Below are 15,368 nucleotides of genomic sequence, written 5' to 3'. Positions count from 1 at the left end.
CCTCTGTCACTATAAAATAACTCCCTTAGTAAGGCATAATAGAGAGCATAAAAAAACAAGTCACCTCCATCATTGTTCACAGTTCAGTGAAGTTCTACTCATCAACTGAAATACAATGTTAAACAATTCAGCTTGGCTTTTGCATGCTGGGGAACCATGTGGTGCTAAACTACCAGAGATGCTGATTCTTTTGAACAGATACTGTTCTTTTGAACAAAGGTATCTTATCCATGGAGTCTGGTGATCTGTGCAACCTCCACATTCAAGCACAGTTGAGGGACTGCTGTTGAAGCATGGATCACTCCAGCCCTGGCTATACACGCGGACCCTTCTTTTGTTGGCTGTTTCTAAACTGCAATAAAAAACAAAGAAGCAATAAATTGATAACCAGGAAAGGAAAGAGGAAATATGAGGGTAGTAAGATACTAGAGTTAAAATGGTCTTGGAATAGGCACAAAGTTAGTTGCTTAATGTAGTTGTAAGATAACAAATATCTATGACAAACTGGCCATTGTCCGTTTACTTGATTAGAGCAAAAGCGGTAGCAAGAAACATTTTAATTATGTTCAGTAAAATTTACAAATTGATTTGCGGCCAGAACTATATAAAGTCTTTATGTAAATTGCCTCATTTAATCCTATCAACAACCACATAACATAGGTATTATGCCCAATTTATAGAAAAAAACAAATTGAAGCAACAGTTTAACTTGCTCAAGACCTCATAGATACTAAGCGAAAGCTGGAATTTGAGAACCAGAGTCTGGTTTCAGAAACCATGTTTTTAGTCAATAGTTTCTATGCTTACATAGATAGCCTGCCCTATCCCCCAAAGCATTTAGCCTTTTCCCTTCTTTTTTGTTACTTCACCAGAAAGCCTCTTCTTTAGTAACCTTTAAAAAAAAAGTCACAGATGTCTGTAATTTAAAATGTTGTATTTGACACCATGCACTCTTTAGAGTGGAACAACTATTTCAGAAATCCTATGAATAAATAATCTGCAAAAACACCATATTCTGTAATATAGTAGATTCATTAGAAAAGTTCTACTTAAGACAAATTAGAATAATATAGAACAATAGAATTCAACTTTTTTCTTTTACACTAGGAAGGACACAAACGATAAATGTTCACTTCTGGATAAATTTGTACAACCACTGGCAATTCAAGTCTTTCATTCTCTGTTGGATATCCAGGGCTGACCAAACAACTTTTTTATTTTTTATTTTTTTAAAGATTTTTATTTATTTATTTGACAGAGAGAGAGAGAGAGAGAGAGAGATCACAAGTAGGCAGACAGGCAGGCAGAAAGAGAGGAGGAAGCAGGTTCCCTGCTGAGCAGAGAGCCTGATGCAGGACTCCATCCCAGCACCCTGGGATCATGACCTGAGCTGAAGGCAGAGGCTTAACCTCTGAGCCACCCAGGTGCCCCACCAACCAACTTTTTACTTGCTTCCCATTCCTCTTAGTAGCAAATTCTTTCCCATTTTTCTCAGTTCTAAATCCAATCCATCTCTACATTCCTAAGTCCTATTCTCCCATCTCTTCAGACTATCTTGCCTTCTACATCATTGAGGAACCTGAGGCCATCAAGCTTGAAATCCATCTCAGTCTCCTCTTGTTCTGGTCCAAATCAAATTCTCTGTGCTCTTAGTTTATGCTCTCATCTCTTCAAGGAATCTGAACCACTAATTTTCCATTCTACCTCTTATTTTGTGGTAGATTTGTCAAATACATTGCTATCATGCCCGCAGCCTCCCATGAGGGTAAGCGATCCATCCAAGGTCTTTATCAAGGGGCAACCATGTTTTATACATGCAAACTCCTGGGTACTAGCTGCTTGGACAAGGTAGGCAACTATCTCAAAGGGCCCCCAATTTACAGACTGGCCAGAGAATTAAGACTTGGCCTGGAAACGAAAAGATAAGCAGGGCCTGCTGCCTACTTAAAACTTCTCAAAGGTACTCACTACTTTAAGAGTGAGAAACCCATTTTAAGGAAGATGAGTAGATTTTTATTATTAGAAAAGTTATGAAATGACCTTTGATGCATATCTTGCTTGTTAAAGTTAATGTTCAGTGGAAGTTTATACAGAGTTATACAGTATTTACATTCAGTGGAATATAAATATTGGAATTGTAGTATATATTGGAAATAAAAAGTGTAATATATAAATATTTTAATGTTCAGTAGAAGTTTATACAGTGTTATACAGTATTTATACAGTAGTTGCTAGAGAGCTATGTATCTTAGCATAGAAATAACCTATAATGTTACTGGAAATTACTGACAATAATACCTTTCAAAGCAGCCTATTATACGAATTTTAAATGTCATCTGATTCTTACAATAATTCCACAACGTAGGTTCTAATATTCATAATTTTCAAATAAGGAAACTAAGCCTCAAAGAACTTGAGTTACTTCCGAAGGTCACTCAGTTAATGACTGGCAGAGTTCGGCGTCTGGATCCAAGGCTTATACTCTGATACTACCTCTGGCTTTTTCCTAGTGAAAAACATGAAGGCATTGCCTGCTTTATCATCTGTCATCTTGGCCATAACAACAAAATGACTGGAGCTGACTTAATAAACATCTAAAAAGCGTAACAGTAACAGATGAGGAATGAGAGGAAGGAAAAAAAAATCAAACTTAATAAATTTAGTGTACCGGGCAAATTTAGTGTACAGCAATGCGTGCCATTGATATTGTAAGTAGGTAGACAGGGTGTCTAAAGATTACTTCATTAGGAAGGATAGTGCCTTTGGGAAGACTTGGTAGCTCCTGAGGATACAAAAGATCAAGCATGAGAGGTGATCATTATTAGGCACATATATTAAGCAAAATACAATGACACATGACTGGCACACATGCTTGCTTAATGCACTTAGAAAATCTATCAGGCATTTCAGCCGATAAAAAGTAGGGGTTAGGAAGTCCATAAAGAAAAGGTACATGTTTACCAAATATTAATTCGAGTGAAGTTCTGTGAAAATATCACTGACCCGTGAATATTCAGACATTCTATAAAGCGGAATATCAAAAAAAGAACATCTGTCAATGGGAAAAATGGCTTCCTGCTACAGACCGTCTTAAAATCTGCAGTGGCCAAGTTGGAATCTATTCCTGATTTTACACCATTTTGTTCATCGTTTAACATTTAGAAGTACACCTCTCTGAACCAGAGGCACCTCAACGAGGAGAAAAGTAGTTAAGCCAAAGATTGGCTTAGCAAGAGCAATTTAGTGGCGTCTTTGAAGGAAAAACCCCATTACAAAGACATGATCCACATTGCCTTGAATTTGGATCACCACATGCCTTCTTTAATCTTGATTCTTTTCCCAACTAGCATACAAAATTGTGCTCAAGCGGAGAAACCAAGGCATTGTTCAGATTTGCGATACTTTTTTCCTTGGATCAAAGAGTCTGAGCATCCATCTATGGAAACACGTAGCTGTTGATCTGAGTCTGTAATTACACGGGAGCAGTTTCAGCTTGGAGGGATGGTAAGCAGAGAGCAGGTTTGCTCCACAGAGCAGATTGGCTCACACTTAATAATGCACCGATCACGGGCTATGAGTCAACATGCCAAGGGATCAGGGCTGTGCTGTCCCTACTCTGAAAGCCCCTGCTGCCAACACGCAGAGTCCTCCTGTGGTGCTGTGTCGCTGAGCGCAGCTCCACTGGCCCAGGCCCAGACACTACCAAAGGCTCGGGAACCGGATTTCCTGGAGAACAGAGCCTTTCTCCAGTTGTGGCCGGCCCGGCTGGACGCTCTGTTCAAACTCCAACCAGAGAACAGGTTTGGACCTCGGGAGGCAGGGTGGGGCAGAGGCCGGGGATCTGCTCTGTGAACAACAGCCTCAGGCGGCCGCAGGGTGCTTCAGAGAGCACGTTTTCCGCCCCGCAGGTGGAAAGGGCGTTACAGAGTGTCCTGTGTGGCCCGCCTCGGACACGCGGGCTCAGTCCCGCCCCAGGGCATTTCAAAGATCGGGGCAGTGGGCTGAGTCAGTCCCGGAGGCGCCTGCCGCAAGGAAGCTCGCCCACGCGAGAGGCCCAGCCGAAGGTCTCCGAAGCTCCCCGGCGTTTTGCGCCAGTGCCACCGGAGCCGCAGGCAGGAGTCCCCGCGCGCCCCAGCGTTCCCCGTACGAACACCCGCAACTTGCCGCGCCGCGCAGCGAATCCTGGGGGCCCAGACCCAGCCGGAAGCACAGTCCGGGCCCTCCCCCTGCCCGCCGGAACCGGAAATCGCTGTCCCGGCGGGTACGTCGCCCTCCGCGGGCCGCGCCGCACCATGCTCCGCGGGCCGCAGCGCTTCATCAAGGTCTCGGTGGCGCCGGTCGCTGCCCTGGCTGTGGCGCTGCTCTCGTCACTCTCGCGCTGCTCCCTCCTGGAGCCGGGGGACCCCGCGGTTTCGGCGCTCAGCCCCTACTTCGGTACCAAGACCCGCTACGAGGATGCCAACCCCGGGCTGCTGCCGGACCCCGAGGCGCCGCGGAGGGACCCCGAGCTGCTGGAGGACACCTGCACCCCCGTGCAGCTGGTGGCCCTCATCCGCCACGGCACCCGCTACCCTACGGCCAAGCAGATCCGCAAGCTGCGGCAGTTGCACGGGTTGCTGCAGGCCCGCGGGCCGGGCGACGGACGCGCTGGCTCCGCGGGCGGCCGCGACCTGGGCGCCGCGCTGGCCGACTGGCCGCTGTGGTACGCGGACTGGATGGACGGGCAGCTGGTGGAGAAGGGGCGGCAGGACATGCGACAGCTGGCGCTGCGCCTAGCCTCCCTCTTCCCGGCTCTCTTTAGCCTCGAGAACTACGGCCGCCTGCAGCTGGTCACCAGCTCCAAGCACCGCTGCGTGGACAGCGGCGCCGCCTTCCTGCAGGGGCTGTGGCAGCACTACCACCCCGGCCTGCCGCCGCCCGACGTCGCAGGTGACAGCCTGGGGCCGCCGGGGGCAGGGTCCGCTGGCTCGGTATCCCCTCGCTCCCTTCGTCCCCAGGCCCCGGGTGCCCATCTCGTGTCGCGTGTTCAGGGCTGGGTTGTCTGTCTCCCTTGTCCCCACGCGTATTCATCTGTCCGTTCATCAGGGATGCAGTGCACACCTTTCTGGGGCTGGACGCGCTAGCGGGCGTCGGCGGACCGGACAGGAGAGGAGACGGCCGGGCGCGGTTCTTCATGTCCCGTTCCCAGACAGAATTGCCCCCTCTCCGAGCACCAGCCCTGCCTTTCCTCCCTTCCTGGCAGCTAGTGCCAGCACTTTCCTTGCTTGAGCTTTGTTTCTGAAAACTGTATGGGTTTTTTTACTTACCGATTCTTTTTTTTTATTATTATTATTACATTGGTTCTGGACCCACATCCCATATTAGGAAGCGACTCTCGAGCTCTCTTGACTGCTGTGCTTTTTTCCCTCTGTTTTGATCTTGTATATACTGTAGACTTACCCTCCCTGTCGCTGTGGTTCAGGGTCATACTCAGTACTTGTCTGATTTATCCCATTACTTTTGCGGAACTGGAGAGATCATCTCGTGGTGCCCTGCTATTCCCTGGTATTCCACAGATGAAGAAGCTGAGCCCAAGAATGCCTTGTTCATTGTCCTTGGTTCATCTGAGGACCAGAGTCAGGCCTGGAATCCATGCCAACCCCCCCCCAACAAAAAAGTTTAGTTGTCACAGATACTAATAATAACCGATACTTAACGCCTGCTTTATGGCTTTGTGCCAGGCATGCCTGGCATTTATTTCACTAATCCTTACAAAAGCCCTCTATTTTCCCTCTACCTAACAGATGAGGGAATTGAGCCACAGAAACACTAGTCTGCCTGTTTTCGCATGGCTGTGTATGGACCCAGGAAATCTGATTTGGAGCTTGGTCTCTTAGCCCATATACACTACAGTCCATTCGTCCTGTAGCTAGGAGTAAGGATGAAAGCATATAACATGTTTGTGCTGGAGGGATGAGCAAGGGTTAGTATTTTGTTGGCCAGTTTTTAGGTCAGAGATGACATGAAACATTGTTTAGCTTTAAACCCAGTGAAAAATAAATTAGACTAGTTTGTCATTTTTCCAGTAGCATTTTCTCTTAACACAGTTCAGCCATCTCCAAGAAGTCATTCTTTATTTTTTTTTCCAATTTATTTATTTTCAGAAAAACAGTATTCATTATTTTTTCACCACACCCAGTGCTCCATGCAAGCTGTGCCCTCTATAATACCCACCACCTGGTACCCCCAACCTCCCACCCCCGCCCCCCCCGCCACTTCAAACCCCTCAGATTGTTTTTCAGAGTCCATAGTCTCTCATGGTTCACCTCCCCTTCCAATTTACCCAAAAGCACATACCCTCCCCAATGTCCATAACCCTACCCCCCTTCTCCCAACCCGAAGTCATTCTTTTGATTGTGTGTCATGTTGCTGCTATGTGGGTAGTTCTCTTAGCTGACTTGTTTACTCACTTGTTGAATTGTGCTTTTTAGTGATTAATATAGTAGAAATTCCCCGCAAATCTGTTAAATTCAGTAAACATGCAAAGCAGAATATATTTCGCTCTGGCACAGTGTATATAGTGTACACCGAAAAGGGGCTACTGGCCCTGCTGGGATGAAGTCTTAGAGATTGAACCCCTTGCCTAGCTACTTCATTATGATCTCTGTAGTGTGTGTATGTGTGTATATATATATATATATATGTGTGTGTGTGTGTGTGTGTATATATATATATGGAAAGAGAGAGAGAGTAAGTTGCCTGTTGTGTACATCTGGGTTTTCCGGGGAGTCCACTGAATTAGATTTTGTATTATAGCAATAGGACAATACCTTTGTTTCTGTTTAAAGAACAGCAGGAATGAGTTAATAGCAAGGACAAAGAATCCAGATCCACTTGGGAAATTGTATTTTGAGGCCACAGAAAAATAGGACAAAGGTCACTTATTTTCCAAGTCAGGATATTTTACCAACTATAATCCAGTTGGCAGTGACATCGGGTAGAATTATCCATTTCAGGAGATCCTGAATTAAACATGCAACATACACATAAATATGTTTTTTCAGACTCCCATCCAGAGCAAAACGGTATGACTGATTTGATTTTCTCATTTTGTAGAGAGTAGTGGTATTCTTTGTGTTCTTTTCGTAGTAAATTATTGGAGAAATGATGATTGAAATCGATGTGCTTTGGATTATGACTGAAAAAACAGGCACCCCCCCAGTAGTCGAGGCATGATTGCAGATGCTTTTATAACACATATTTGCTGCCAAATTGGGAAAATAATGGAACTTAGGGATTCTAAACGGAAAACATCTGGGAGTTTTAGTTATAAAATAAACCAAAAGCACCAAGCACGATGAAATACAGAGGACCTGAAAGGATGTTTTGTGCTGTTGTCAGTAGTTTTTGTCCAAAGCACTCTTTTGTGAAGTAACACGGTGTTGGGAAAGTTCATACAGAAAATACACTATGTAGGCTTTGGCTTAGAGGAGAAAAACAGATTTGATCTGAATTAGTCTCTCAACATTGTAGTTAGGAACATTGCTAGTTTTCAGTTTGCTTTCTCCAAGTTTTCTGTGCCTGACAGAAGTAGTACTTACAAACGTGTTTCTGCACTTATTAGGCTTTTCCTGTCTGATTATTTTTGTTTTCTTTCAGAAAATATATATTTCAACCACCTTTTTTTTTTCACCGTATAGTAATGCAGTAACATTTTATCTCTGATTCCCTGTTTCTTAAGTCTTTTCTAGGATATACTTTCTTGAATTACCGCCATTACAAATGGGGAATAATTTTGCCCTGTCTCTCTTGATCATTGTGCGCTAAAGACATGCCAATAAATAAACAGGTTTTTAGTGTTCTTTTTCACACTTGAAACAAAATTTTTAGTAATTTGAGATTATCATTTATGTTGGTATATGTATAAACAAAATTTTTTTTTCTGTTTCAGACATGGAGTGTGGACCTCCAAGAATTAATGATAAATTAATGAGATTCTTTGATCATTGTGAGAAGTTTTTAACTGAAGTGGAAAAGAATGCTACAGCTCTTTATCATGTAGAAGCCTTCAAAACTGGACCAGAAATGCAGAACATTTTAAAAAAGGTTGCAGCTACTTTGCAGGTGCCAGTCAGCAATTTAAATGCAGGTAATGTGCCCATTATCTTTCATTCGAACTCTGAAATAATTTTAAATGGTTCTCAAACTCCGAAAATGAAAAAATATGGAAGCATAACGTAATTCCTTTTAAAGGCCCACAATTGATTTTACATTAAGAAAATAATACACTCTTGTCAAGAAAATGGTATATATCATGTTTACTGTTTTGAGATTCATATACTTCTTTGAGCTTTATGTAAATTAATGTACACGATTTTTGCTATATCTTGGAATTTTTGGGGGGGGAACAGAGGTATATAAAGCTTTGACTGTAAGCATTATTTATATAAATTACATTTTTAAAAATTATTTCCTCAAAATGATAAAAGTGGAAAATTATATAAAATTCTTTAGCTGTTGAAGCTGTTCAGAAGTGTGTATGTGTTTATGTTTTGAGGAGGGATATTAGAAAGTAAAAAAAGCAAAGTAGTGTGGGCATTTTCTTTTGAGGCCTTTAAGCCTAGAGATGCTAAAAAGAATGCGCATTTGTGTCTGTCAAAAGGTGTTGCAGTAGATAGGCTGCCTATTGCAGTTTGTCATGCAGCCTTATACACCGGGGAGTGCAGGGGGGCACTGTTAATAATTATGCTGGAGAGGGGACGCCTGGGTGGCGCAGTTGGTTGGACGACTGCCTTCAGCTCAGGGCGTGATCCTGGAGTCCCGGGATCGAGTCCCACGTCAGGCTCCCAGCTCCATGGGGAGTCTGCTTCGCTCTCTGACCTTCTCCTCCCTCGTGCTCTCTCTCACTGTCTCTCTCTCTCAAATAAATAAAATAAAATCTTTAAAAAAAAAAAAATAATTATGCTGGAGAAAGCAATGTCTACAAGAGCCAAACTACGGAAAGAACCTAGATATCCATCAACAGATGAATGGCTAAAGAAGATGTGGTGTGTAAATATAATGGAATACTATGCAGCCATCTAAAGAAATGAAATCTTGGGGCGCCTGAGTGGCTCAGTGGGTTAAAGCCTCTGCCTTCAGCTCAGGTCATGATCCCAGGTCCTGGGATCGAGCCCCACATCCGGCGCTCTGCTCAGCCGGGAGCCTGCTTCCTCCTCTCTCTCTGCCTGCCTCTCTGCCTATGTGATCTGTCTGTCAAATAAATAAATAAAATCTTTAAAAAAAAAAAAAAAAAGAAATGAAATCTTGGGGTGCCTGGGTGGCTCAGTGGGTTAAGCCTCTGCCTTCAGCTCAGGTCATGATCTCAGAGTCCTGGGATCGAGCCCCACATCAGTCTCTCTGCTCAGTGGGGAGCCTGCTTCCCCCTCTCTCTCTCTCTGCCTGCCTCTCTGTCTACTTGTGATTTCTGTCAAATAAAATAAATAAAGTATTAAAAAAAAATGAAATCTTGCCATTTGCAAGGACGTGGATGGAACTAGAGAGTATTATGCTGGCGAAGTAAGTCAATTAGAGAAAGACAGTTATATGATCTCTCTGATATGAGGAATTTGAGAGGCGGCGGGGGGTTGTGGGGGGGCAGGGAAGGGAAAAATGAAACAAGATGGGATCAGGAGGGAGACAAACCGTAAGAGACTCTTAATCTCACAAAACAAACTGAGGGTTGTTGAGGGGAGGGAGGGTAGGGAGAGGGTGGTTGGGTTATGGACATTGGGAGGGCATGTGCTATGTATGGTGAGTGCTGTGAAATGTGTAAGACTGATGAGTCACAGACCTGTACCCTTGGGGCAAATAATACATTATATGTTTCTAAAAATAAGTAAAAAAAATTATGCTGGGGAAGCAGGTGGAAAGCCAGGGCACATGTGCACCTGCCAATAGGAAACAAAGAAAAAATAATGGGATTTTTCTCTGATTTCTAAGAAGTCATAATTCATATAGCAAATGTCGACAGCATTCAAAGATTGGGGATTTCTTATATTGTGAATAAACTTCCAAAAGGCTAGAAGTTGGGAAAATAATAGACTAGAATCACAGAGCCTGAATGCTTTATAAGCATCAAAAAAATGAAGATGCCTGTACTAGCATTTAAAGTTGAATTTTTTTCTTTCCCCAAAGTGGCTAAACATTGTGGTCACCTCCAGAGCTTTAAAATTTATTTATTTTAGGGGCACCTGGCTAGCTCAATTGATAGGATATGTGACTCTTGATCTCAGTGCTATGAGTCCACGTTGGATGTGGAGATTATGTAAAAATAAAAATTTAAAAAATAATTTTAGTGGCAAGTAATTTAAGCCTATAGATAATAATAAAGGCTGATACAATGAATGAATGTCGATGTACCCACAACTCAGTTTTATCAAATTTCAGCATGCTGCAGTTAGTTTCTTTAGGGAATTGAAGTCTGTCAGTTCCTCTATGGAAGTTTATTTCTCTTCTTTTTTTCCCAGCGGTAGTCATCATGAATTGAGCATTTAAATCACCCCATGCCAGTTTTTATGTTTCTGTACATAAATGGTACTTTTTTTTGCAGGTTTTAAAACTTACATGAATGGTATTGGACTATGATTTCAGTCTGAAATTTGATTTTAATTCAACTTATTTTCTATTCTTAAAATTACTTTAAAAGATTTTATTTATTTATTTGAGAGAGACCGAGACAAAGAGAGACAGCACATGAGCAGGAGGAAGGGCAGAGGGAGCAGCACAGTCCCTGCGGAGTGGGGAGCTCAGCACGGGGCTCGATCCTAGGACCCTGAGATCATGACCTGAGCCGAAGGCAGACGCTTAACCAGCTGAGCCACCCAGGCGTCCCTCAACTTTTTTTTCTTTATTTAATGTGTGTGATTTTAGTCTTACATTTTAACTTTATGTACTGAATTCGTTTATGTAACTATACCAGTATCTAGCTTCAGTTAGTAGGGGGTTAGAATGTTGGAGATTTTTTAAAAAATAGTTTTTAGTCACAGATTATTTGTGTTTTACTGATGAGGTGACTGAGAGCAACTTCTTTTTGGAGGCAACATAAGGATAGTGGTTAAAATCATGGGTTCTGGAATTGGACTGTTTGTATTTGAATTTTGACTCTGTTTTACTGTCAACTAACTCTGTGGTCTTTCCAAGTTCATTATTAGTTCTAGGCCATAGTTTCTTTTTCTGTAAGGTGGGTATAGGAACTGTACCTTTCCTTTAGGATTATTCAAGGATTATGTGAAATTAATTAATGCGGAGCAGTAGTACAATGCCTGGCAGAGTAATGGCACAAAACTACTGTAGCTATTTAAATCCTTTTGTTTTTAACATAGAGGGGTGATAACATATGTATTTACTGTAACTCATTTTTACTTAGCAGTGTGTCTGTCTTATGTAGATCTCTCTCGTTTTTTCGAATTCTGTGTGATTTCATAGGATATATGATTCAGATTCTAGGTCAATGATAGTTAAAAACTTATTTAACCCATCAGATTTTACTGGTGAAGGGGACTGGACCTAATACAGTGCAAATTTTTTTTTGTAGGAAATCATTTTCCTACTGAGGTTTTTCTTAGTTTTTCACCCTTTCAAATGATGCTGCAGTAAACATTTTTATAATCTGGTTTTTGCCCTAGAGAATTTATAAAGTGAATAACTGGAGGTGGAATTGTTGGGTTTAGGACGATGAATATTTTATTTTATTTTTTTTAAGATTTTTATTTATTTATTTGACAGTCAAAGATCACAAGTAGGCAGAGAGGCAGGCAGAGAGAGAGAGAGGAGGAAGCAGGCTCCCTGTGGAGCAGAGAGCCCGATGTGGGACTCGATCCCAGGACCCTGAGATCATGACCTGAGCCGAAGGCAGAGGCTTAACCCACTGAGCCACCCAGGCGCCCAGGACAATGAATATTTTACGCCTTGACACATACTTCCAGATTGCTCTCTGAGTAGAAATTATGTCAATAATATATGAGATCTCCCCCTTATCCAACAGTAGCTGTTGTTAATCATTTTGATTTTTGCCAGTTTGATTAATGAAAAATGGTATCTGGCTTTAATTTGTATTTCTTTGGTCACTTGTGAAGATGAGCATGTCTTCCTAGGTCTGCTAGCTACTTGCATTCCTTCTAGGGTTTGCCTCTTTGTTATCTTGTCCATTTCTATCGGATTATTTTTGTTTTTCTTGTTCTTAGAGACCCTTTATGTGTTACAGATTTATTAATTTTATATCCTCTAATTTTGCTTGACAAAGGATAAATCCTTTGCCTATTGTATGTTCTCTATGTATGTATGAACCTGTATGTAACAGGTTCTCTTCATTTATTGCTCACTTTTTAAGTTTATGGTGCCTTTGACTGAACCCTTTTTGTCTGTTACATAGCCATGTCTCTGTCTTTCCATCGTGGCTCTTCGATGTTGTATTTTGCCTAAGAATACTCTCTTACCCCAAGATTACTATATTTTCCTATGTCTTCCTTTATTTTACTTTAGTTTTTAATGTTTAAATCTCTGATCTATCTGAAATACCTTTGAGGTTCCAAAAGACCAGCCAGGAAGTCAGCATGGTCTTTGTAACATCTCGTGAAGAGTTCACACCTATTTTGCAGGTGGGATGATTGAGACCAGAGAGACTGGAACCCCTTGCTCAGGATGATTAGTGAGAGAGTTAGGTCTCCTTGCCTGTTGTTTTCTCAAGTGTTTTTTGGTGAAATCTTTCCGATAACTTCCTTCCAGTTAAAGAACAGACCATTAGGATCGACTTTCATAGTTTCAGAACTAGAACTTTGAGTATGAGTAAATTATGTTCTTTTCATCGAACATCATGGTCCTTAGAAGTCACTTCATTATATTAGGTATTAGGATTATTAACCTTTTGTCTATTCAATCAAAGTTTGTAAATGCCTTTTGCGTGTGTTCTCAATTAGATATTCTTTTTGTACTATATACTGCCTTAGGAGAAGTTCTTTAAACTCAAACCTGGTTCCTTGGGAACGAGGAGAGACACTGAAGTTAAAAAGCAAAGCGCAGGGCAGCCCCACAGTGACTCCCGTTCGCTCTGTAGCATCGAGCAGCGCCCCGTGCCTGTGACCAGACAGCACAGCCACCTCTTACAGCCAGGGACTTGGTGCCCCACCCTTCCCTTCAAAACCCAGGGCTATTAAAGGTCATATAATCAGCTCATTCTCAGTGTAAAAATCCAGGTAACTTAACCTGACATCTGCCACCTCCCTGAGCAATGAAAACTGAAAGACGGGTGTCATTAGCATGCTCTCTCTCTCCCGTGTGCGACTTTCCCCTCTTCGATTCTTTCCTTCTTGACCCTTGCTTTTCCCTCCCTCCTGACCTCCCATTTACTCTGCCCTCTCTCCACCTTTTGCAGTCCTCGTCCGTTTTTGCATCGTCCTCTCTCTACTCCTGCCTCACAAAACGTTAAGCGTTGTGTCCTTAAGAGTGCGGTTCAGCAGAGGTAGTTTGTTATTCCTCGTTTTCAAGATGGGTTAAACTCTGTTGGATTTGGTAGGCAAACATGCTCTTAACAAACATATTACTTTTAAAACCAGAAAAAATGGTAACTTGTAGATACCAGTTAAATGTTTTAGTTTCATTGGACTGAAATTTCTACCTCCTCGTGGTTTCTTCCTGACAGTTCTAGTTCTGCCTGTTTGGGTGGTACAGAGTGGGTCTTCATTCTTCGATAATCTGATAATCAGGAAAAGGCCGAAATCATCTTTTTCTCTATGTTGAACCTGTCCAGGTCCTTGGACTGTGCCGCATGTGGCATTCTGTAGCTATTTAGCCTCTGGAAGATTATGGAGAAGAGTAACTCACAGATTCTACCTTTCTTTTTTTCCCCCCAGATTTAATTCAGGTAGCTTTTTTTACCTGTTCATTTGACCTGGCAATTAAAGGTGTTAAATCTCCTTGGTGTGATGTTTTTGACATAGATGACGCAAAGGTAAGTATTATTTTTGCGGTTTCTTTGCTATTTATTTATTTATTTATTTATTGCATTATTTTTGTTGTTGTTGTTACTTGAAACAGCTTTCCAAAAAATAAGTGGAACAGGGAGCATGAACTGTCTTTGACAGACTTACAATTTTCCTTACTTAGGGAATGAATTATTCAAATGGGTTCTACATGCTTACAGTTTGGGTTCAGAAAACTTTGGAAAACATTCTTCTGTGGTGATTTGATTTCCAGATCCACCCAATTAAAACCCTATTTTACCCTTCATGAGATTTTATTGCTACAAGGGATTGTAGAGCTATTAAAATCCAAATTCTTTTTAAAGGAAGCCAGAGCTCAGAGAGGATGAATGGTTTTTCAAATACCTAACTTTTCTTTTTTAATAGTTTTTGTGATAAATTGAGCTCCATGTTCCACCTGGTAATGGCAGTAAGCCCTCCACAGTTTCTCTCTGCCTGCTTTGTATGTTCTTTCTTCCTCTTACTCATGCTGCTTCTTTCAGACTCTAGAAAGAGAAGGCCAGGCAGGCCTCAGCTACTCTAAGTGAGGCAAACTGGTCATTTCTGGGACGTTGGGAGCCAGGAGGTAGGGTAGGAGAGTTTTAATTATTTTTGTGAGCATTGAGGATGTCAGCATTGGATAGGATTCTGGTCTGTGTGGATCATTCAGGCATGTGGACTTGTGAAACTTCAGTCACCTCTCGCATACATATAAAATGTTCAGTATGCCCTGTGAAAATCAATTATTAAGTTTAAAACTTCACATCAGGTTTTGAAAAGAAGTGTACTGTTTGTCAGATACTAGCAGGTTTTTAAGCCAAGAGCTAATGTACATTTGAGGATAAACAAGTGCTTTATTTTGTTACTCAAAGACCAGAGTGACCACAACGGATTAAAGGTGGTTTTACGTGTTACCAGGCTCACGTGGGACTGGGGCTTAGCCATGTGATTGGAAGCAGAGGAGAGGACCCTCGGTGAATGACTCGTCTCAGACACTGAGCACCAGTGCTAATGGGTGTGATCTGTTTTCCTCCCTGTCTGCTTCTCTCCGCTAACTGCCCAGAACTCATCTCTTAGAAATTGCCTGACCATAAAATTAATAATTATGCCAGTATAAGTATAAACTGAAATTTAGGGTCACCATTCACATGGGTCAAAATACTGCCCTCCCTTTTTTCCTTCCCTACCCAGTTTGCCCGAGGGAAAAAAGTTGATAAACAGAAGTAACTGAATACTGTATAAATGTTTGGTGGGAATTGGCCAAGGGAAATTCACCTCTTAACAGAAGAGCAATTTCATTTGCCACGGTTACTGCCCATGGTGGGATGTTTGGCACGTGCTCACCAGGCCCTGCTCTCTGCGCGGTTCCTGTTGTGAGAGCAGTATCGCTGG

The 15,368-nt window shown here is 42.2% G+C and overlaps 1 protein-coding gene across 1 annotated transcript in view; it reads left to right on the top strand.

Annotated features, from left to right (window-relative positions):
- Window positions 1–4,057: 4,057 nt before the first annotated feature.
- The window catches only part of MINPP1 (multiple inositol-polyphosphate phosphatase 1), a 46,922-nt gene continuing 35,611 nt past the window's right edge, over window positions 4,058–15,368 (top strand). Inside the window, exons 1-3 of the mRNA XM_044239502.1 lie at window positions 4,058–4,929; window positions 7,931–8,128; window positions 13,869–13,966. Coding sequence (XP_044095437.1) covers window positions 4,293–4,929; window positions 7,931–8,128; window positions 13,869–13,966 — 933 coding nt within the window. The 5' untranslated portion in view covers window positions 4,058–4,292. The remainder of the gene's footprint in view (window positions 4,930–7,930; window positions 8,129–13,868; window positions 13,967–15,368) is intronic.

The sequence above is a fragment of the Neovison vison genome, chromosome 2 (genome assembly GCF_020171115.1).
Source record: "Neovison vison isolate M4711 chromosome 2, ASM_NN_V1, whole genome shotgun sequence".
NCBI lineage: Eukaryota > Metazoa > Chordata > Mammalia > Carnivora > Mustelidae > Neogale > Neogale vison.
This window is presented reverse-complemented; position numbering and strand designations above follow the sequence as displayed.